The sequence below is a fragment of the Centruroides vittatus genome, unplaced genomic scaffold (assembly GCF_030686945.1).
Source record: "Centruroides vittatus isolate TY-2023 unplaced genomic scaffold, ASM3068694v2 contig_864, whole genome shotgun sequence".
In the NCBI taxonomy this organism is placed as follows: domain Eukaryota; kingdom Metazoa; phylum Arthropoda; class Arachnida; order Scorpiones; family Buthidae; genus Centruroides; species Centruroides vittatus.
In genome coordinates, this window is record NW_027122564.1 from 84,850 (window position 1) to 110,524 (window position 25,675).

The window sequence follows — 25,675 nt, forward strand, 5'->3', positions numbered from 1 at the left end:
GTTTATATTTTGCACAGAATATAAATAAGAATGTAACTCTCTTCCACAGCAGATGTTAACTTGTTCATGGCAAGGAACAGATGCTAATTAATTAAGATTAAACTGCTGTTAATTTTATTAAAATAATTTTTAATTCTGAAAGAACGATTTATAAATGAATTAAGTTTCTATTAATTACATTTCGAACAGAAAACAAGCCGAATAAATTAATTTAAAGTAGGAAAAATGTTCATAAATCTAGTTAATGGGTAGGATCAATAATTTTATTTAATCTTTGTAATAATTTTAGAAATTAACAAATGTTAGTTAATAACCATTTAAAACCTTAATTTATACATAATTAAGCCTTGTAATAATTTCCCATCTAATTTAAAGAAGAAGAAATTCTTATTGAATTATATACGAAGAGATTTTCTGAACGTTATTTTAAGATTTTAACAGCATTTTAAAGATTAAAAATATATTTATCTTCATTACACACGTGTATGATACAGGGCTAATTTGAAAGTAGACATAGCTTATAGTTTAATCTCTATTAACTTATTCTACAGGTCAGTTTCATGAGAATAATAAAGATATAGATTCCATTTTCAGATTTAATCAAGATGAAACCTGAGCAGTTCATCCCGTGATGCGGGACAGAAATCTGATTTTATTGGCGGTGGTGTTGATCGTCAAGATGTGTAACGGAAGAGATGATCCAGATGATGATGACAAGCAACAGGCGAGTACAAAAGCAGTTCATAAATTATTATTATTTAAGCTATAATTCAAATTGGGTAAGTCGCGACTAAATTTTGTATAAAAACAATCAAATTAATACAGCAAATAGCTTTAAAAAATTCGAAACGGAAAATAAAAATCGTTCGGCTAATATAACGTCTCTATCTCTTTAATTTACTGATAACAATTTATTAATTAAAATTTTAATAAAGTCTGTTATAAACAGAATCAATTAATCCAATTAATTCCATAATTAAAAGCTTCCAAACCATCCGAATTTCATTTTTCATTAAAATACGTCAAGACGTTATTCAAGATTTAATTAAAAAGATTAAAAATCCTATAGAAACATCTATAACATTCTTACTGGAGATATTTTTTTCATTTCAAAGACTCGGATTAATTATCAGAAAAAATTTTACTTCGTGTTAATCTCTAAAAAGAACTGAGAAAGAAGCATTCTTCTCCTAAAGAACCAAAAGCTATCAAAATTTTTTACTTTTTTCTTCATTTATTTAGAAAAGAAAAATACATTATTAATCAAATCATCAATTAAATATTACAGAATCTTGAATGGAAAAGACAACAACATATCTGTTACAATAGAAACAGCGCTAACAGAATTGTCTCCGAAATAATTTATTGCCCATATTATTTTAATATTTTAAAAGGGGAGCCATACAATAAAATTTATTCTATTCGAATAAATTTTATTGTATGGCTCCCTTTTATAGAGAACCATTTTCAATATAATCTTATTTCTCTTAAGTGCTGGAAACAATTAGAACTTTATAAAAGAGACGAGTCATAGTAGTAATTTCCTATACCATTTTATCGTCTTTGGCTTATTTGAAGGCAATTTTAGGTTCTCTCTGGAGAGAGTACTTAAAACATGAACAACTTGGATTAAATTATTTATCTTTGTATTTTTTAGATAGTCGACTGGGATAAAGAAAAGCAAGAAAGTAAAGATGATCTGTTGGATTTGATCGAAAAAACCAGCAATTTGCAAATGTGTTCCGAAAAGAATCCCTATCAAGTTCTTTCTATCGACTTTCCAGTTCATTTATTCAGCACCGTCAGCCAAAAAGTCGATTTAGGGGCTAAACTATTGGGAGAGTATTATCCAAGAAGAGAAGAGAGTAAGTCATTAAAAATAAAGACTCTAAATTCAATTTTATTCGTAGCTATTCTGCAGTATTGCTTTTCCTATAACTTAAACTAATCAAATCGAATTCTATAGATTCTAGTCTAAGCTAACACAATTTAAACATTTTACTTATATTGTAGGCTACAGTAGCTCGTTTGAAAAGTTTTCTTTCTTATCGTAAAAGTAATCATTTTGAAATATTGATAAAAGTTATGAAGCAAAATATAAGATATTCGAATGGCTTAACCTATTATTCGAGAAAATGAATATGCGAGACGAATTACTAATGATCAATGCTGCATTGTCATTAGAAGCAATATCGAAAAACGGATCTGCTTTCCGAATGTAAATTGTTTTCAAATGAACCGTACTTAGTACTGTAATATTTTAACTTTAATAAAGCCGGAAAAGGTTCTTTAAAAAACGGGATATTTTTCATAATCCTTTTACAGATCATAAAATGCTCTTTTTACAAAAGATACACGGCGATGTCCAGTGAAAAAAATAAACCATCCCCATATTAACAATGAAAAAACACCCAACTAAAATGGAAATGAAAAGTATGTTTATGTTCAAAATAACAAAGATGGCAATAATTTTTAAGCAATTGTTGTCGCAATGTGTTTTTCACCGTATGTTTTTAATGCACGTTGAAAAATATTTCCAGAGTCATCGAAGTACCAAATACAAAACGTCAATCGATAGAAAACCGACAAAACATTCACACAACACACTAAATTCGCCTAAAATTTAGTTTAAAATAAGTAAATCCTAAAAATAAGATTGTTTATAGTACTGCATACTTTATAGAATAGTTGTTTTGCTGTATGGAAGTTTTTCTTTTCTTTTCTTACAGGACTATTTTATTTATTATTACTTTTTCTCTCTAAGGAATGATAAAGTCATTCGGGGAAGAAGTATTACAATCGGACGAATTAATATTTGGAACGAGAGTTCTTTGGATAGCAAATGGATCGTTACAGTCTCCCGGTTTATACTCGTCTGTTTGGAAGCCCATTCGTGGCAATGATAAGAAGCTGGAGAGGTCAACCACGTATAACGAATCTGTAACGGACATGCCTTGGTTGAACGAGAAAGCCGACGGCAATGGCAAGATACAAAATACTGATTTAGAAAACGGTAGTTATACAACGAGCCAGTGGACGCATCCTTACTTCAGCTGCACTTTCAAAAAATGGATTATATCATATACTGTTTTAGTTTATGCCAATAAAAACCTCGAAAAAACCCGTTACAAAACAGAAACGGAAGAAAGGTTTGGCCTATTTGATATTTGAAAATTTTACTCTAAAAATTGATTGATTACTTAAATAAATATCGATGATTAATCTGTTAAAACGAAGCGAGTGTTACATATAAATTTAGTTCACCGAATGGAAAATTATAATTTTTAAAAAAGTTTTAAACAATTTAACAAAATTTCCAGATCGATTTTAATATATTTTGAAGAAATTGTATACTTACAATGCAATCTGTTCTATACAACTATTGAATTATCTTTCAATAAACAATAGTAATTTGTGTATGCGCTATACAATTACCATAAATTTAAATCTTATGTTACAAAAAACTTTTGTTTCAAGCTAAACTAATTTTCAACTCGTATATCAGGGATTAACTTTACTTTAGATTTAAATTATACTCCATTTATGAAATTATTTCTGAATATATTCAATTTTTTTTTTTTTTGGTTTAATTAATGATAAGCACTTTTTCAATTCACCACAGATTGGTTTAAAATGCAATTATAAATATTATCTAATGCTAATTTCAGAGTTCATTTTAAATTATAGACAATAAAATATTGCATTCATAAAGTTTTTATCCATTTTTATATTTTTAAAGCCATTATTATCAATTATTAAATATTAATCACGCTTTAAAGTTCTATTGACACTATTCAATATTAATATATGCTAAATACGTTAATTCAGAAAAATTAAATTTAGAATCAGTCAGATAAAAGAGTAGAAAAATTTGCAAATTGAATGCGAAAAAAATGAAAATTTTCTGTAAAATTTACTTTAAAAATGATTTCTCTACGTCACAGTAGCGTATAAAAATTTTATCTGTTGTTTCTTAACAATCATTTTCATTAAACATCTGGAAAGAGCTTATTTATATTTTGCTTGCACAGATTTATTTTAATGATGCCTTTCCTGTCGTAAAAATTTTTCATGTATTGTTTGGTTGGCTGATTCGATAAACAAACTCATAAATTCAGCAATAGGGACGACTGAAGTGCGATCGAATTTTTTAAAGTTTTGATCACGATTATTTAAATTTTGATTAACGTTAGTTCTGCCATCTGTTGCAAAAATTAAATACAAATCTGTTTTATATCTCAACTAAATTATCCAAAGATTTTGTAAATGTATATAAAAACGAAACAACTGAAACGATAAACTATTTGCTTTTAATTACATTTATATTCATGAATCTAATTAAAGACAAATAGTTTATACTCTTTCTTATAATAATTTATTCGCTTTAAATTGTTACTTTTAGAGAAATCAATCTCTTAAGAAGTACATGTATTATAGCATAAAATGGTTAATGTTATCTATGGTTCCAAAATGGCGGCTCGTTCCTGATTCCAGCAAATAGAAGAAAGGAAAGTGGGGACGCACGTTCTAACCTAACCTAACCTAACCTAACCTAACCTATTCTAATAAATTACCCAACAAAATTATTAGAATAGGTTAGGTTCGGTTAGAACGTGCGTCCCCACTTTCCTTTCTTCTATTTGCTGGAATCAGAGACGAGCCGCCATTTTGGAACCATAGGTAACATTAACCCATAAAATTAACTAAAATATAAGTTCAATATTTTCATTTTGGGTTATTGTATCATGCTTTTCCTACACAAAGCTTTTTGACGTCAAATAATCAATAGCATTAAAGGTAGTATTTAAGTGATTCGACCTGTTTTGTTTTATGCTTTCATCAAATTTACAACTGTCAATAGCAGTTCGTTCTACTGGCAAGAACACTAATAATCATTATTCGTTTGTTGTTTTGAATGGAATTGGATTTTGATTGTTTTAAAAGGTTATTTTTCTTTTAGCTTTTAAATCTACGCAAAATTTACATGCAGATAGCTTACTTGAAAGCGATACGTTCAATTTTTTTTACGGCTCAAAGGCTAAACAATTTACTACAGCGAATACTGAGGTATTGGATAAAACTTCTATCCGAATTCAAGTTGTACTTTAAAATTTGGATTCTATTTATATTAGTAAAGTATAACAATTTTATGAACGAATTTATTCATTTCTTACGAAATAAATTTACTGAATGCGCTTTTAATGTTGAAGATATTTTGAAACTATTAATTCAGCTTCTCATTTCAGAGTTAATTTTCACAGCAATGAAATTACACGGTATAAGTATCGCTAGATAAAAAAAAAAAGTTACTCGTGAAAAAAACTCGTTCAAAGAATTTCGTAACTAAGATACTAACATGCAAGAAGCAAAGATTGCTAATTCACTTCAATATATGCGGAACGATTAAGTTAACGCTTGTTTTTTTTCCTTTTATAAATTACAAAAATCACTTAACAATATGAAATAAATTTCACTAGACTAAATCAGCATTGTGAATCCAATCATTTTGAAATTGTCAAGTAATTGTAAGAAATCGGATAAAGACTTCTTTCTAAACTGTTCATAGAAAGTTAAAGTACTGACATCATTCTCACATACTGATTCTTCTCAACTATCTCATTGAAGTTTAAGCTGTTCAATAATAATTAAAATGAAACAGATAGCCCATTATATGATAATCCTCACAAACTAATCCAATTCCATCTTATAATTTATAACATGGAAGAAAATAAGTTTATCTCTTTTCCTCATACAACTTCAATTTCTTACAAAATTTTTCAACGTGTCCAAAATAGATGAGGAAGATTTTTCTCTTCGCTCTTTCAGCATTTAAATAATAAATTAAACTGACGAGAAAGACAAAAATACGAATAAATTTCATACTTTTCATTATAGAACTTTTTCAGTTCTGGTTTTTAAAGAAATCGATATTTTGCACCAGAAATATGTAGGAAAAACATTATACTTTGCATTCATTTTCTCCAAAAATTTACAGTTGATGTTTTTAAGTACAGGTACAGTAGAATCTCGTTTATTCGGATTATAAAGCAATCTGTTTCACAAGCATGAAAGATAAACATAAGAAAAAACTATAAACTGAAACTCCTAAGTACACTCTTGCCGGGTGTAGTGCTACAGCTTGCAATAATAGACTTGTTTTGTATGAATCAGCGTATGATGTTCATTATTATGCATTCCGTGGGAACATTCTTTAAGTTTACGTAATACATTTTAATATTTATATTAAATTTTTATAACGATAAAGCTTGTTTTATTAACAAGCTTGTTATATTGTTTTAACTAACGATAAATCTTATATTGTTTTATTATTAAAATGATGACAAATAGATCGAAAGATTACGTGTCAGATATTTTTTTATATATAACGAGCAATTGTTTATTGTAACATCGTCATAATGCCGGACTACAATTTTTTATTTCTTTAATTTAAAATACCGGTATATGATCTCCACCTCAAACTAGTAGTGGCTTGCCCCTGTAAATCATACTTTTCCTTTAACAATAGAGTCTGTGCCGGTCATCTATCTACACCTGTCAGGGGAAAATTTTTGAATTGAAATAACATGACTTCTAGTTTGCATTGGAAGTTCGTATATAGTTCAGGTTTACATATCTGATCTCGCCTTTCATCTATCTAACTCTGTACTCGAGATTAAGGAAAGACAGACGGACAGACTACGGACGATAGTGGGAATTTATAGGTCTACAAGTTTTTTCAAATTGCAGCCCAATAATCAATGTAAAAATGGACGAAGCTTTAAAAAGTGCAAAGGGCATAAAGTGACAATAGACAGGACTTTTCCTTCTTATTTACTTTATCTTTGATTATAGTTTTCTCAATTGCAGACTAAAAAAGATATAAATTTGAGAATAACAGACGTATATTATCTTATAATTGTTCACATTTCTTTGGAACTGTATGTTGGATCACTTGTATTTATTTCGCTAAAATAATTGCAGAAATGCGGAAACAACTGGAATTTTTTACGACCGACTAGCCATTAAAAACAAATTCGCTTAGAGCACTCTAATTAAATGATATTAGACACGAAAAAAGTTCTAAAGACTTGACTTAATTCTGAAATTAAAAAAAGAAAAAATTTGAAATTACAGGCTAGACAGAACATTTTATTTTGAAAAAAAATAAATTCGATTGTAACTTATACAGGAAATTGCTATTTCAATTTATTTCGGCCGGTGATTGAAGAGGAGTTTTCTCCGTTTTGTTAGACGTAATCTTCCCGATCTCGTTCGAAAATGTACGAAATACTGGGCCCCATCAGAATTTAAAATAAAATCTATTGATATTATAAACGTATCGACAAAATCAAATCACGAAAACTCTAGAATGAATTGAAATTTTAACGTCATTTGTAATAAATGATTTATTTTTTGAGTTATAGGCATTATAAAATATTTTTATAAATCAAACTGCATGCAAATTGGAATTTATATTCTAACTTTTTGTTTCTAAATGAATATTTAATCAATACTGATATCACAAGAGTAATAACAATGTTCTAAATCTATTCGATAAAATAATAAATAATTTTATAATTTTGTTTTTCCTTTCCATTTACCAAACTAAAAATTTATATAATAATTTTTATTGGTGTAAAATATCAAAACATTAAATATATCCCAATCAATTTATAAAAATTATGATACCTTATCAAAATGATAAATGCCTTTATCATTATTTTTTGGTATGATATTGGACTACAATTTGAAAGAATTGTAAACGTCTGTCTGTCTTTCCTTAATCTCGAGATGAAAGACGAGATCAGATATGTAAACCTTAACTATATACGAACTTCCAATGCAAACTAGAAGTCGTTATTTCAATTCAAAATTTTTCCCTGAAAGCAGTTAATTAATGACCAGCACGACTCTATTGTTAAAGGAAAAGTATGGTTTACAGGGGCAAGCCACTACTAATTTGAGGTGGAGAGCATTATTTTCAGTTGAATAAATTAAAAATATGATTAAGAATTGTAGCCCAGCATTGTGACAATGTTATAATAAATAATTGTTGGTTGAAGTTTGACTTTGTATATTTTTAAGAAACAGTTGTATATATAATATTATTTTGAAAGTATGTAAAAACTTTATAAAATATGATGCTTTTATATAATAATTATACATACAGTATAATTATTTATATAATAATAAGACATTATTACAATTTATTTTTATATACAGATAAGATATGCCTAATATAGAACCATTTTAAAAAATGAATACAAATTAAAACAATAAATGCAAATAATATTAATATTAAAAATATAACAAAATAAAAAGAATATATTAATGACTTAGTTTAGTAAAATTTTGAAGAAATGCAAAAAATAAACATATATGAAATTTAATTCAATTAAAAATTATTGATAAAATAATTTTTGAAGTAATTACTTTTAATTGTAATCAAATATTAATCAATTTTATTACAAGTAATTAAAAGATTCAAAAACAAAATGAAGTAAATTTAATATATTACTGTCGTAAATATTAATATATTCCAGCATAATTAATAATTTATTATCATTAAAAATTGAAGAAAATTTGTAAGATGATAAATCAACACAAGATAATAAATGTGAACTAACCAATTTACAAAAAATAATTTATTTTATATTATTGTTTTGTTAATAATAATTTATTTTTTAATCTTTATTACACTAAAATACTGTATTTCTTTAAAAACAGTTAGAAAGTATTAAAATACTTTACTATAAACTTCATAATTAAAAAAAAGAGAGAAAATACAGTATAATTTTGCTAGATTAAATAAGTTTTCTATGTTGTTAGTATTTCATTATCAAAATATAATACTTTAATAAAAATTTACCCAGTAAAATTGTAATAACTGTAACATGCTAATTGAAAAGTAAGAAATAAGATTCTCATAAAATTTTTCCAAATTCTTTGAAGATAAAATGAATCATTAATTATAATTAAAATACTTTACATTAGTTTTAATATATAAAATCACTTAAATTTCATATATAAACTCCAAAGTTCTTATTTACAATCTGAAATTAATTAATGTTTTAAAATATTATTAGAGAAAATTAAATTCATTTTAAGTTAAATGACACTTAACAATATATTATAGATGTATAGTAAATTATTATTCCAATGTTATAATTCACAAACAAAGGACAATTCACAATGATAGAAGGAAACACAAATTGCTTATTTAAGATAACCAAAATTGATTTTTATTAGAAACATTTTCAGCTTACTGTCTGCCAGCATTAGTCCAACTCTATATCCATTATATTAATATATGACTATAAGTAAGACATGTTTATAACAGTAAATGATAAATATTCAGAAGCATGTATTCTAACATTTATAGATGTAAAATATAAATAATAGAAATTAAATTATGATAATTCATACAAAATATGTTAATTTTTTAGGTTAGTGGGTCTTATCAGTGCTGATGTGGATGTCTCAGATATAGACATAAATCAGTGTGACACACCTACTAATTCCTTACAGATCTCAGCTTTTCTGCATACACACAAATGTGACAATGTTACTAGTCAGGTAAATTTATAAATTTTTTAAGAATATATTAATATACCTTTTGATTTTAAATAATTATTTTCCTTTTAGTGTATATTTACTCCGGGTTATGGCTGGACTCGAGGGTCATATAAATGCCAATGTAGGAATAGTTATTATTCTCCAATGGCCAGTCCTATCTTCAATGGTACCCTAGTGGAATATTCCTGGAAACAGAAAATTATGGTCAATAGGTAATTATAATGATTAAGGGCAACAGAAATAATGACTTAAAGGAACATTCAAGTATTATATAAGTCATTTTAGATCCTTCTCCTCTCCTGTAAGCAATTATAAGAATTATGTTGATCCCTACTTAACCATAAATTATGTTCACAAGGTCAGCTCAATAAAAATTTTGGGTGTGTGGAAAAAATCTAGCATCATTTTTATGAAAAACTTTTTAAACTGAAAAAAAATAATAATAAATGAAACATTTCTAATTTTTATCTGGTAAATACTAATCTGAGATCTCTTTTTCAAACTTTCTTTTGTCTCTTCATTTTATTTTCCCATAATTTTTGCTACCTTTATTGGTCTACATTTTTATATATTTTTTTTGAAAATTTTACTACTAGGTTCTATTTTTATCTAGTTTTAAGTTTCCAGAAAGCACTGGTTGCTTCTTTTAGCTAGCTATGGTAATTTTATCCTAAAACAGTTTGACCAGTCAATTTAGTTTATATATCAAATTAATTTAATCTATTAATTTATTATTATTTAAATTAATTATTTTATTTATTTTTAAAGACTTTTTTTAGATCTTTAGTACACTTAACTTTTCTCCCAAAGTACCAGACAGTGCATTTATTTTATACTGTATATTTCAACTTTGAAGAAGAGATTAATTTTGGGGAACAAATTAACCTTTATAGAGAATTGAAGAGACAGCAATATAGAATTGTCACAGTTAAATTCCAGACAATAAAAATACATTTAATACATTTAAAAACTAGTATAATTAAAATTTATTTGAACTGTCATTATTACTAAGGATGCTTCAAGTTGACTTGATTTTCTCACAATTCCAACAATTATTATTGAAAAACTATCAACATTTAAACTTTTTATTGATAAACACAGTCAAACTTCAATATGTATTGAAATACTTCAAGAAAATTTGTTCTTTGTTAAAATGATTTTTTATTTCCTCTAGTGGTGTATGCATTTCCATTTTGTTTCCTTTCACTTAATTTGTTAGATGAACAATATACATTGTCTCACCTATCTTCATCTAAAAACTCATTATCATTAGTAAAAAGCAAAAAATAGAATATTTTTGCTTTCTACTAATGACGACTTAATTTTCTGTAGGGTATATGGTGGTGAGGGTTATCCACACAAACTAAAGTCACAAATAGAAAAATAATAATTTTCAAATTTTTTATTATTTTAAACTTATTTTTAATTTACTTATCCAGTAACTGAAAAATTTAATATAGTTTTCAGCTTGCATTTACGTTAGTATACTTTTTAAAACTGTAGATCTTACATTTAATATTTTGGATCTCTTATTAACCAAATACCACACATTATTATTTACCAGCAGGTCCTCACTTAACTTCACTTTCTGAGAACTTATTGACAATACTAAGTGAAATGACAAATAATAAAACTAGTTTTACCATAGGCTAAATGATATAAACAAGATATAATTTGGTTAATATTATTTTAATTGAATCATGATTGCAACCTCCAGCATTTATTTTCCATCTCAAAAAACCAATTTATTGTTTATAAAGAAAATTCAACAATAATAATTGTAAATGATTACAAATACACTTGTATTGTTCAATTGTATCATCATCATTGGCGTAGCCAGGGTTTTGTTATGGGGGCCTAGTAGAGGCTGTAACTTTCTGGGGAGGGCACCAGGTTAACTGGAGGGGCCATGCCCACCCATGCCCCTTCCTGGCTATGCCCATGATCATCATAATGAAACAACATCGAGGACTTGCTGTTTCTGTATTTAATATGAACGTATATCATAATATTTCTAATAAAATTTAAAGTCTGTCTTAATTTCAGTCCTTCTTATGAGATGCTGTATGTATGCAAGTCATGCCAAGCCGGATGTAATGTATGTGTTGATGATTCCCCTTGCTTATCTCATTACAACTGGGCCTTCCGGTAAATATAATTTTTAAAACTTGCTATTTTAATTAAATTTAATTAATTTTTTATAAAAAAATATTCATAAATAATGTTTTTATAGGATATCACTATTGACCATATCTGTGATCTGCATCATTTTGACTATTGTTTTAGCTGGATATGTTTACCGTTACAGAAAACTCAAAGTAATTAAAGTAGCCAGCCCCATATTTCTTTGCATAACTCTTCTAGGTTGTGCTATAATGTACAGTGAAGTAAGTGTTTCCATATTTATAATAATAAAAACCAAAAATCTACTATTTAGCATTCTCTTTCAGATATTTTTATAACAATCAAAAGCAATTTTTAAGTTATTTCTTTCATTTTATTTATAGAAAGATTCATTCCATTATTCCTACAGATTTTTCTGTATTTATTATTTCAATAACATTTGTATTTTGCTATATTTTTCAATATTTATAAGTGTAGAACTGCATTAATTATCAATTGATTGTTCTATTAAGCTTATTTATTTCAACTACCCGAAGATAACTTTATTGACAAAATTTCTTTAAACTTTGTTGATGTGTATTTCATTTTCATTATTTTACTAATGCAATGAAATCATAATATAAATTTTTCAAAATAATTTCGTCTAATAAAATTTTTTATATTAGAAAAATTATTAACAAGTTACAGCACAAAATAAATTACCGATATTTACATTTTTAACTGTATTGTCTACAATATGAATAATAAGGAACTTTAACTAGAGTCTGGCCAATATATTGTAAGTTTTTTATTTTCTCAACATCAAATCTGATATACACAATATTCACAGAGTATTTAAATATCATAACACTTTAGTTCCTGTTACACTCAGACATTTTGTCTTTTTTGCAGCAATTACATGTAGTCTAATCCACTAATTTTCTAACATGATAATCCTAGACAATTGAAAATACAGGAGAGAGGAAGCACTAGTATGTGAGAAATTCCACAAATTTTTGTGTCGCATAATCACTGTCTTCTCCCAAGCATCTTGTTGATTGGCACAGAGTCTGTTGACTTTCGTAACTCTTCCTTTGTACAGTCCTGTTGTCGCTGGTCGCCTTCATGTTCTTCCCATAATGGTACCAAAAATAAAAGGGAGTCGCTTTTTCAACCATGAGTCAATATATACTCTCTGCTGCTCCCCCGCTGAGTTTATTGTCCCTCAGTGGTGTAGCGTGGGTGTCAGCCGCCCGGGGCGGAAGAAAATTTCGCCCCCTCCCCTTAAATAAAATATGGGAAATCCCTACAAGTCAGTACAGACAGTGTTGTCAGTCGCTACAATGAGCAAGATGTCATTATTATACATTCATTTAAAGAAAGGGGATTCCCCAGTTTCGTCACAGAATAAGTAATGAAAAATTCTGTACTGATTTCAATCTGTCCGAATTGTAGGTGCGACAAAAATATGAAATGGTTCAAATTTTTACAAGATATTATTATTTATTGTGAAAAAATGCCGCCCCCTAAAAGTGCCGCCCGGGGCGAGCCGCCCCTGCCGCCCCACTATGCTACGCCACTGTTGTCCCTCCAAACAATAATGAGTGATGGAACATTCTAGAAGTTTATAAACAAAAGCTTCATAATTGACAATTTAATTTTATAAACAGAAATGACAAGTAATTGTCACAATATAACAAATTTCAAGAAGATTGAATAAAACTTCATTATAGCAATACTTCATAATAAATTGTATGGCATTTATTCTCAATTTCCAAATGCATATACTATTTTTCACTTAACTAAAATGTAGAAAACATTCAGTTCTGTGTTTAAAAGATTAATTTAAAACAAAATTAAAAAAAATGTGCAAATAAGAATATTACTTAAAATACAAGAAAACAGTGCCTCTTTCTTCCAGTATGAGATTATATAAAGTACGAATGAGTTGACATGGAGAACTTTAGTGACTTCTTCGATGGGAGAAATTGATAACAAATGTGCTTGATAGAGCAGACGCTTAGAAGGGGAAATCCATTTATCTCAGTAGGGACTAGACAGATAACTATCCAAATTAACAAGATAACCCTTTAATTTTCCTTGGAACGTACAATACATCCAGGGAAACACATAGGAACTATGGAGCTGACAACCCAAACTACCGAATAGCTTTAACACACAATCCTCCCGACAATAATATGCTACAGAATTCCTGTAACACGCAGACATAAAACATACCGACAATAAGTTTAAAGTGTACCTCTTCTTTTACTTCTTATCGGACAGGAAACAGTTCAAAAACAAAATCTTCCCGCTGACCTGGTTGAACAGTCTTTACTTTCCGGCATTGACTATTTTTTTCATGCATTTTCACACACCACACTCTTCCCTACTGATTTTTCCTTCTCTTTCTACTTCCGTTCTAACTTCTCCCCAAAACATACCCTCCAATAAATCTCCCACCCTAGGTTACACATCCAGATTTACACAACTCATCTCCACCGAGTCGAATCCACCACGTGGCAAAGAGGGACAGAAAAAGATGTAAGGCACACCAGCATCATGTACATGATTGTCTGTGTATGATGTTGGAAGGAAAAGACACTGTTGAGGCACTTGCTTAAAAAAGTGTTATTTCTCTTTGAACTTTGGCCTGAAGAACACATGAACTTATCATAATTTCTTCTTCATTTCATACAAATATTCATTATTGACATCTGCATTATGTTGAAAAAAAAAGAAAGCAACTTTTAATGATACCTTTGTGGGTTCCTCTGTGTCTTTCATTTCTGATTTGTCACTCCATGTATTCATAATAGAAGCAATATTGTCTTTATCAGTCACGTCACATTTTGTCATTACATTGTAATCAGCAGAAAAGTAGTCTTCAAACAACATTTTTGGGCACAAGTCCATTTTGCTATAGGTGAATCCAAAGATCATCTTCTATTTCTGTCACTACCCTACAAAATCCAGATTGACTCTAATGACGTCTAATAATTTCCAGTGTGACCTTGTACCAGGCATCAATTAGCATCTCACATGCAGTTCCAAAATCTATTGTTGTCTGATTCACTTCCAAACTTAGCAAGATATGATGCAAGACTCATTTTCTGTACAGCTTCCTCAATAAATTTATGAGTTTTTGGTATAACTTTGAAGTATCATTTGGAGGTAAATGACAGATTTTAATTTACTTTAAATTAACATTTGTTGAATGAGATGTGCAATTATCCTCAACCAGAAGGATAATTGCTCCCCTTCTGTCATTTCATTATCAAATTCTGTGAACTATCCTTCAGACAATTCTGAAGTCATCCATACTTTCTTATTAACACAATATGAAATGGGCAAACTTTTGTAACTTTTAAAACATCTTGTATTTTTTGACTTTCTAATCACCAAAAGCTTTTGTTTGTTAGAGTCATCCATTTTGGTAGTCACCAATACTGTCAACCCTGGCTTTAGATTTCTTTCCACTAGAGAAGTTTTTGCCCTTTCGTAGAGAAGTGTTTTATCTAGTAAAACTTGGTGATGAAAACCTGTTTTATCAGTGCTGTATGCATCAAATGGACTATACTGATCAATCATGTCCTTTTTCAATTGCAGCCATTTCATCACAATGCAGTCTGCAACTTCAGCACTTTTTACACAGATACTTTTGGAATTAATTCCATGCTAATCTTTGAAATGATAAAGCCCTCCATTTCCAGGCTCAAAATTAGGCTTTCCTAAAAGTTTAACAAAGTCTTTAGCTTTCTCCTTCAAAATCAATCCACTAATGAAAAAACACTTTTGTTTCATACTACTTCAAACTACTTGAACAAATCATCTTCAACATCTTTATGAGCTGCACTATGAAACTTCCATCTTGCTGGCACAGCATTGCTGTTGAATTTTTCCAAGAGCACTGACCTGTTTTTCAGCACAGAAAAATTAAAAATTAACAGTAATTAAATATAAAATCAAATAATAAAATTATCCATTAATATTGCTGAAGTGATGAAGATAAATTTTGGTTTGGTTCATTATCAGTATTCTTAATTACCTTTAAAGAAGATTAACATCTTGACAAATAATTCACCAGAATGCTAAATTTCTTCACAGCTTTTCAGCTGTGTCCCATCAACTAACTTTATGCTGTCTATCTTCATCTCCATGACATAGTTTTGTCCACACTCAGACATTGTGGTCAAAACATACTGCAATGAGTTTGCACTCTCCTCTCAATAAAACAAAATCAGAATAAATTAAATTTTGAGCAGAATAATCACATTTACTTTTGTAAGATTTGCCGACTTTAAGGGGGGATACAATTAATCCCGCGTCACTGACACCAGTGTAAGATTTGGACTGGTGTAGACTGGGCTTAAATATCCCGCGTCAGGATGAGCTTAAGGGAACCAGTGTATGTGGGCGATTGCGAAGGAGGCAAATGATGACAAGTGTTTATATGCGGAAAACCGTTTATTTGGTCGAATACATGCTTACATCGGTTAGGTTGATCCAAATCTCGGCGATCTTCAGAACGTAAGAGTTCGGCAGGTCACTATATCCAGTCCCGGGCGGACGAGAAGGGCCGTACAGCGATGTTGACGGATGGTGGCACACTTAAAGTTCCGAGGGACGACACAGCACACACTGGTTTAATCCTCAAGAGGCACGTCGGTCATTCCGAAAAACTCTCTTCCTTTGACCTTGAAGTCCCAGTTTTTATACGTTTTTCCGTGTCCTGTCTACCTTGCAGATTGGTCCCTCGTCCTTTTCCTCGCTTCCTGATTGGCCTCCCCTTTGTTTCCAAGCGCAAAACGAGACCATGTCGGGTCACGGGAAAGGTCCGATTCGAGGTGTCTATTTGACACCCTTTGTCGACTATGCTCCAAGATTGTTGATAGAACCACAACACCTGCACTCATAACTTAATCCGTTGTTTGCAATTGATGTCATTCTGGAATTCTAACGATCACGCGATATTTTTCTATCTCTCCAATTTTTCCCTTTTTCTGAAATTGTTTTCCTAAGTTCAATTTTTTCTTTGAATACTTGTGTCAACCTTATATCTCTTTATGAGTGCGTGTGTCAAAGTTCTACCTTTGGATTAAACATTAACAGGTCGTTTAACACGCGTTGATGTCATCCCGAGACTCGTTGTTTACATTTTACGTTACGTTGTTTTGATTAAGAGTTTTTTTTTTCTCTCTCTCTCTTACATAATTTATTGTTTTTTTTCCATGACAGCATTCTGCATTTTTGCTATTTCAGACCTCGTCTGGGTCCTTACACTTTCTTTGATTTATGGATTGAAATTGGTCAATACAGCTGTCAGGATCTGACAATCATGAGCCTAGATCATAGAAACAGGATATGGTCCTAATTGTTTTGAAGTCTAGAAGAACAAAGGAATGGTCAATTTGATAACAGGAGAGAAAAAATCCACCCTCAAATGGAATTAAGATTTCTAAATAGCAATTTCTATTAGCTTTTATGCAAGTCTAAGGGAGAAAACTCAAAATAATCAACTTGATAACCTGACTGTCTACTGCAGCTCCTTAATGAAAGCAAAAAGGGGTTTGGTGTACTAGTCACCAATAAGAGTCGTTCGATGTGGATAAAGAAAATCCAGTCGGAATATCAATACCCTTTCTTTTATTTATGGGTATATTCAGTAATGTGCAATACAGTATAATTACAGCTTGACGTCGACCGAGGTTGGAGGTTGTTCATGTTGATCGCCTATTCAAAACGTCCGCTTTTGGTAGTTGCTGGTCAGGAAGTGAGTGACCAGTTCAAAGTTCACTTTTTCCTCTTTTCTGCACCCTCTATCGGTCTGAATCGGCACATTACCGACAGGTGCCACAGGGGTAATAAAATGCTTTGATTTGGTCACCTAGCATTAGTCATAGGCTTAAACATGTAAAGCAGGAAGAAATCAAACAAAATTGCCAGAAAAACAAAAATGAACTTTTAGTTATTAAGTTTATTTCTTTCTCAAAGAATTTGTGTGACATTCAGTTTTAAGCAATAAGATTGGCTTTCCCTTGTCATGTAATCAATTTTTGGCAGAGCCATGTATCAACGAGTACAAATATTCATTATATCCAATGTACAACTTTGTAATATCCAAACATTTTAGTCTGGGCTTAGTATTGAAGATTCAAGGGAGACAGACAAAAATTTGTATTAACCAATAATTCACAATAACTGATCTCATTATATGTGAGCTTGATTGCATATAAAATGAGCTAAACATGGAACTGGTTCCTATCTTGCCAAAATATTTATCTTACCTCATTGTTTTATTATTATTTTATTTAAACACATCTTAAAAATGATTTATTACTATATCTAAGGATTCACAAGTTTGAATCAATAAAAAAGAAGCAAGCTTCGGTTATATAAAATAAACATAATAAAAAAAGAGATAAATACTACTTTCAACAGTAAAAAAGAATAATTTTTCAATGCCTATTACACAAGTCCGAAAATAGATAAATAGCATACTGTACATACTGATAACATACAAATATATGCATACATTAACTACACACACAACTGTTCCATCCTGATGAAGGTCAATTAATATGTTTACAGATTACATTAATAAATTAATAAAACATTAGATTACGTTAATAAAACATTTACAAAAGTGATATAAAATAACTGAACAAATGGAATTAAATTAAATGCAGCCACCAATGTCAAAATAAAAAAGAATTAAACCAAATGGATAAATGCAAGAATAAATTAATTGATGGATATTAATGTGTTACAACAAATTTTGTGCTTTACTGCTGCCTTATGTACTCTGTTGTCATAGCAACTCAAATTCCTTATGTGTACAACTTATAAAGAAATGGCAACCATTTAAGTGATAATCTTAAATGGATGTCTTTGGATATTGTTTGGGATGCCAAATACTGTTTACTATCTGTTGTATGCATTTTTATTCACTGTTACTGACACAAACTGAATTTCATAAATTATTACTTTAAAAGATTACATTATTATTAAACATTGGAGAAAAGATGAGATATTTTTAACAATTTAACATTACTTTTTTATTTAAATATTAAATTGATGATAATCTAGAACTTCTTAGTGACTGAATGTCAATAGCTATCAATGGCTAACAAGCAATGATAGCTACTAACATTCAATCACTAAGGGTTTTTTCTTTTTTATTCAATACAGATTGTGTACTGTACATTGAATAATCTTATTTATTGAGAAATTTAAAAAGAAAACTTAAAAGTGTATAAATATAAAATGAATATAAAAAGTTTAATGTCTCCATTTATATATATATATATATATATATATATATTTGCTTTTACATTTCAAAATGTAATTTAAATACAAAAATATATTCAAAAATACAAATCAGATACACCATTTAAAAATTTTCAAAGGTGATTTTGCTTATTTTATTAATATCAGTCAGTTTTTTTGGGAAAAGTGATAAATTTAATCTTCACAAATGAATTTTACCTTTTTATATTGATAACAGCATGACTGTCAAGAATGGAAAAAAAATGATCAACTTTCTTTTCATTTAACAAAGAATATTTAATTTATCTATATATATATATATATATATATATATATATATAAAATTACATGTCCTGACTGACTGACTGATTGATTTATCATCACCTAGAGCAAACTGCCGAATCTAAAGAGGTGAAATTTGGTACACAGGGTACGCCATGAGAATGCACACTAAAACGGGATTTTTGGAAATTCCCTTGTGGGGGAGAGGGAAAGGATTAAGGCTTAACCCAAAAAACGGCTTCTACTGTACTATTTTAGATGTGATTTTTTTTAATTCTAAAAAACTTTAAGTTAAAAACCAAGTAGAAAACTACTCTTTAAAATCCGACTTCGAGTGAGTTAAAAAACAAATAAACAGAAACGAAAAGATGCTATACTTTTTTCATAATTTTATTGGTTCTATTCCCCAAATGCATTTCGCCAAGCCTCATCAGTGAGTGAGGCTTGGCGAAATGCATTTGGGGAATAGAACCAATAAAATTATGAAAAAAGTATAGCATCTTTTCGTTTCTGTTTATTTGTTTTTTAACTCACTCGAAGTCGGATTTTAAAGAGTAGTTTTCTACTTGGTTTTTAACTTAAAGTTTTTTAGAATTGAAAATTTTACCGATCCCATTGGCTTTTTAAATTATTTGATTAGTTTGTGATTTTTTTGTTTACGTTTAGTCTTCATTAAGTTTTGTATTTATTGAGTACTTAGGTGTATTAAATTGATAACATTTCAGACATTGTTATAAATATTTTTATATATTATGATTTTTTAACCAAATGTTTGAACCGTTTTAAATTCAAATCTGTTATTGCATATTGGTTCGATTATAGAATGATTGTAAATGCTCCAGAAAATTGATCAGGTTTAAAATGTTCGTTTAAAGCAGTAAAGTGATTCTCAGCAATAAGGGGTATGTGTTATAAAACAATTACTACGATTGTTGAAGATTACCATTGATAGTAATAACTTAATTTCCAAACATACAATATTTACCAAATCATCCAAATTGTTTGCCCAAGCAATGCTTGGCTCATTTACTAGTCCGTTATAATTTTTAAACAAAGTTCCAAATAATACTCTTTGTATAGTCACAAATTCATATATCATGGACCAAAAGAGAAAATAGATATGTGGGAGCCAGTGCCTTCATAAATAAATAATTATTGTGCAGGTTGCAGTTCAGAAACTTCTCTCTGATTAGAATATTGGTGAGGATGAAGATGAGTACTTTGTCAGGTATTCTCTTCACAACGAAAACAAGAATGATCAATGACTTTATTTAGCAATGGATGAAGACGGGGAATTCTGTTGTTTTCTCAGCTCTTCTTGCTTGCAAAGCGTTCTGTTCAAACTGTATTTGCATAGTCTTTTATGCATTTAGTTATTCATTTATTCATAATATGTCAATTTCATGTATATCTGTTATGAACATCTAATTCAATTTCAATGTTTTAGATGGCTGCTATATTTCCTGTTCTGGAAGTTTACAGCTGTGTGGCTACAAAATGGACTAGACATATGGGTTTCTGTATCACTTATAGTGCACTTCTACTTAAAACTTGGAGGTAAGTTATCTTAAATGTAAATAAAAACTAATAAAATCTAAAATTATGATTAATTTCTTCTTACAGAGTCTCACTCACTTATCGAGTAAAATCAGCTCACAAGTTAAAGCTAACAGATAAGCAACTTCTGCAATGGTTATTTCCCATCTTATTAGTGATGGCTATTTATTTAGGTACATGGACAATCTCATCTCCACCTGAAGGAATATATATATCAGATTGGGATAATTTGAAATTTCGACAATGTGATTTTAACTGGTGGGATCATAGCATAGCCATAGGTTAGTTTCTAATAGAAACATTTAAATTAACTAAACAAAAATTGTCAGCATTTTTAATGATCATTTGGCTTTCAGGTGAATTTTTATTTCTGTTGTGGGGTATACGTGTCTGTTACAATGTCCGCAATGCTGAGTCTTTCTTCAATGAAGCCAAACACATCAGTTGGGCCATCTACAACATCACAATTGCCAATATTATCATGGTGATGATTCAGTAAGTCAAAAATTAGCATATAATTAAAGTTCTTAAATGAATTTTTTATAATAACAATATGTAACCAGTTCTAACATCATTATTCTTTAGGAATTATCACATCCACAGATTCCAAAAAATACTAGCCCGTCAACTTTATTTTACCTATTGAATAATAGGCTAGTACTTTTGGAATCTATGGATGTGATAATTCCTAAAGAATAATGGTGTTTGAACCGGTTACATATTGATATTTCAAAAGCGGAATAGAAACAAAGTTAAATTCTATAATATAATATTTAAGAACATTTCAAGTTCAGAAATGCTTGATTCATACTTCACTTCTTGACAAAATCAATTATATTTGGAAGAATTCCAAGCTAAAGCAGTAACTGGAGAAAAAATAATACTTATTTGGCTGCCAACAGCTAAATCAAGTTTTCAAATCTGAATTTATCATAATTCACATCTAGCTTTTTTAACTGTACTGAAGAGATTATTTATTACCACAATAAAAGTAAAAAAATAATCTCTTTTATTGTAGCATTGTCATTTTGCCAACAGCTGGTCCAGACATCAAATATTTATTTGGATTTATTCGCACTCAGCTGAGCACTACAGTCACAGTTATCCTTATTTTTGGACCAAAGGTAAAAAGAAAATTTTTTTAGCAGTTTTCTTTATTAAATACATTTATATCATAAATCTTTAAAAAATAGTTCTATCGAGTAATTAGAGGGGAAGGTGATACTTGGGATAATAGAGCTAGAGCAAGAGGAGTAACAGCTTCCTTTTCATTAAATGGAGTTGGTCTAGTTCATGAGGAAACAACTGATCTTTATCAAGAAAATGAAGAATTAAAGGTATGTTAAATTAATCACTTTAAAGATAATTATGTAAAATTGAAATAAATTTTATTAATTTACAGGAAGAGATACAAAAACTAGCAGGTCAGATAGAGTTCATGAAGATTGTTCATATGGAAATAAACAACCGTCATCTTAAACCAAAACATGGGAACTTTTTTAGTCAGACTAGTACAACACAAAGTCCCATTATTAAGTCTATGTACATGAAATTTGATAGTACAGATTCTCCAGGATGTCATATATCTCCAGCTGCAGAACTAGTAAGTGAAAGGGTCTAGTTATATATTAAAAATTTAAAAAAAAAAAAAAACTGCTTTATACAACCGAGCTTCAAATTTTGCTGACAGGCAATCAACGATTATTTGTATTATGATTGCCAGAAAACTGATTTATTTTGGTGTGTGAAAATATAGGTAGAATTCCAAAGTTCACTTTTTTTCAAGTCTACAAAATCTTCGTGCTTCCAATGACATCCTTTGCTCCTCATTTTGCCTGTGTGAATTGATTAATGTATTTACCATTTACTTGTCCCAGTTCATAAAAGCAAGAAATCAAATAATGGGACCATAACAATGTTGTATTAATGTATATCAGTATGCATAGAATGTATTATAAATAATTTATTGGGAAAATGTCTGTCAGTTATTATATTTGTGATTAATTTTTAGCGATTAATTTGTGAATCATTTTCTACATAAATCCAAAATTCTTGGAGGTGTAACACAGAGTACCTTGAACTGCAGCATGCCATGGTCCATATGCAAACTTTTCAGCTAAGCAATCTGACAAAAATTTTTTCAAATATTCTGAGATCTTAATATCATTGAGTGGGAAAAATATAAGAAGTGTATGGAAATGCATTCTATTTCAGAAGCTTTTGTATATAAATTGTATAGGAGTTACATCACATCGATTTTTCTGTTTTAGATTATTATTAATACTGTTAAAAGAAATTGAATTTATTTCATCATCATCATCATCATAAGAATCATGATGTGTAGATGTACATAAATTCAAATATATTTATAAAAGTCAGCATAAATTACTGCAGTTCCATCTGTCATATCTGAATTGTTGTTTTATAAATATATTGCCAGAAGTTGAAAGTTGATTCTACATAATTTTGATGCTGTTGAAATCTTTTGTTAAAATATAAAATAAGAGAATAAAACTTTCATTTATGTTATTTTACTTATTTATAAGTTAAAAATTATTTTAATGTAAAATAGTAAAAACTAATACAAAAGGATAATAAATTTTTAATTTTACTCAGTGAGTTCTTTCATTCTGGTTCATAATTACAGAAAATTTTTGTCATCTTAATAAAAAAAAAATTATTAATAAAGATTTAATATTTTTTAAATAAAATTATACTAACAAGTTTTCGTGTGTATAATCCACAGTGATGCATCCATGCAGAGAATTTCTAGAATGAAAATAAGACTCATCTCCACTGTATATCCTTTGTCCACGGCACAATAGCTGTTCCATAAATGAGTTTGTAATTGCAATTTTCAATTGGAATACAACCTACATTCTTTCGAATTGTCTTTTAAAAACAATTATAGGCACAAAAGTACAGCACTATCTTATCCATAACACATTAATTATTTCATGAATATATTTTCAATCTTCAATTTATAATTTACCATACTATAAATTTTAATTCAAAATAATTATTATTAAAGATTTAAGTTAAATGAATATGTAAGTCCATAAATACTTTCAGTTAATACAAATAATTTAATTTTTATGAAAACTAAAATGAAATAGAAGGGTAGGGGTGGAGGGAGTAAAAATTTAAAGAAAAATTTAGACGTAATTTATGGACAGCCCCATAGAAGAAAAAGTTCTTTATCATTTTGTGACAAAAGACAGATTTGTTTACTTGCTACTCAATCTAAGTAGTCAGCAAGTAAAATTAAAAGTGCTTCTTGACTTTCCTGTTCAACTATGGCTATCTCAAGTTTTGCAATCCAAAAAGAATGATTAAATACACAAAACTAATGAGGATACCATGGTATAGTACAGGGGTGGCGAACCTATGACACCTATGGCAGGCTTTTTAAATGACCCACGTGTTGATTTTTATAAACTTATTTTTTATATCATAAAAGAGAGAACAGACAATCAAAAATATTTTTAAAAAATAAAGTATGGAGCTAACATTAGTGTCCGCTACTCATTTTTAGTAGTTTTTTATATGGCAAGCAGCCTATCGTCTTGACCACAGGTGGGTCCAATTGACAAAGTCAGCGCTTTCTTTGTTTTCCCTCTGTTTACAAGTCAACACCTTACAAGTGGTATATTACCTGACCACAGTAGGTCCAATTGACAAGGTCGCGCTTCTTTTGTTCCCTCTCTGCTAAAAGGCCAATACTTTACATAGTAAATATTTTCAAGTGGACATTGGCCAGCTGATTTTCTATTGTGTCACAGCACCTGTGCATTCATGACAAACTTGACGCTCATACATATTTGTTGCATCGTAGAACGGGGAGATGTACATGTACCAGCTTGGGGATATACCAGTGTTGAACTAAGCGGCAGCCTTGTTGTACGCGTCTAGAAGTGTTTAATAATTCAAAATTATTATTTTTTTATTATTAAAGTTTCTCATCTACATATGTAAGTATATCAGGTATGTTAATAAGAAATTTTTTCTCAAATTATTGTATACTAAATATAAATATTTTTAGTTGTAGCCCTGTACTATGTCGGTGGTTAAAAAAATAAAAACAAATGATACAAGTTCCAGACCATATCAAACAGAATGGTCTGATAAATATGGTGTGATTGAAAAGAATAGAACAACTTTGTGTCTAATTTGTAACGAAAAAGTTACATCACGTACATACAATGTAAAAAGACATTTTGAAAAGATGCATTCTAGTCTCAGCCTTTCAACAGATGAAGAAAGAAGAATATATTTTTTACAAAAGAAAAAAGAGAATCATTCGCAAACCAGTGTTTTAGAAACTTTTTTGATTCCAAAAAATAACATTACAGCTGCTAGTTTTCAAGTTGCCCATTGCATTGCTCGCCAGGGGAAACCTCTTTCAGAAGGAGAGATTGTAAAACAAGCGGTTTTAGAATGTAGTGCTACTTTGTTTGCAGATTTTAAAGAAAAGGACTTAATTATAAAGCGTATAAATGAGTTACCAATAAGTCGCAATACAATTAAAGATCGAGTAATAGAATTAGAAAGAAATATTTTTTCGCAAATACATAATGACTTAAATTATGCACAAATGTATTCAATTGCTTTAGATGAGAGTAATGATGTAAATGGTTATGCACAATTAGCAGTGTTTGCTCGATATAAATCTTGATATTTTTAAAGAATTTGATATTGCATTTAAAGAAATGAATATTGACCTACAGAAAATTGTTTCTGTAACAACAGACGGTGCACCCAATATGGTGGGGAAAAACGTTGGTTTTATTCAGTATCTTAAGCAAAATATTACACATTCTCTAATTGAATTTCATTGTATAATACACCAGCAAGTTCTATGTGCGAAGCAAGGTTTAAAAGCATTTTC

The 25,675-nt window shown here is 29.3% G+C and overlaps 2 protein-coding genes across 2 annotated transcripts; both read left to right on the forward strand.

Annotated features, from left to right (window-relative positions):
- Nucleotides 1–1,661: 1,661 nt before the first annotated feature.
- On the forward strand, nt 1,662–22,413 carry LOC136982823 (probable G-protein coupled receptor CG31760). The gene is made up of 12 exons (XM_067279348.1): nt 1,662–1,865; nt 2,765–3,149; nt 9,447–9,576; nt 9,646–9,788; nt 11,623–11,724; nt 11,810–11,963; nt 20,678–20,787; nt 20,854–21,068; nt 21,144–21,282; nt 21,806–21,911; nt 21,981–22,124; nt 22,190–22,413. Exons 1-12 carry the CDS (start codon nt 1,736–1,738, stop codon nt 22,406–22,408), a joined length of 1,977 nt encoding a protein of 658 aa, XP_067135449.1. The 5' UTR covers nt 1,662–1,735; the 3' UTR covers nt 22,409–22,413.
- Nucleotides 22,414–24,844: 2,431 nt separating this feature from the next.
- Nucleotides 24,845–25,462, forward strand: LOC136982838 (EPM2A-interacting protein 1-like). Its single transcript, XM_067279367.1, has one exon. It carries the CDS (start codon nt 24,845–24,847, stop codon nt 25,460–25,462), a length of 618 nt encoding a protein of 205 aa, XP_067135468.1.
- The last annotated feature ends 213 nt before the right edge of the window (nt 25,463–25,675 follow it).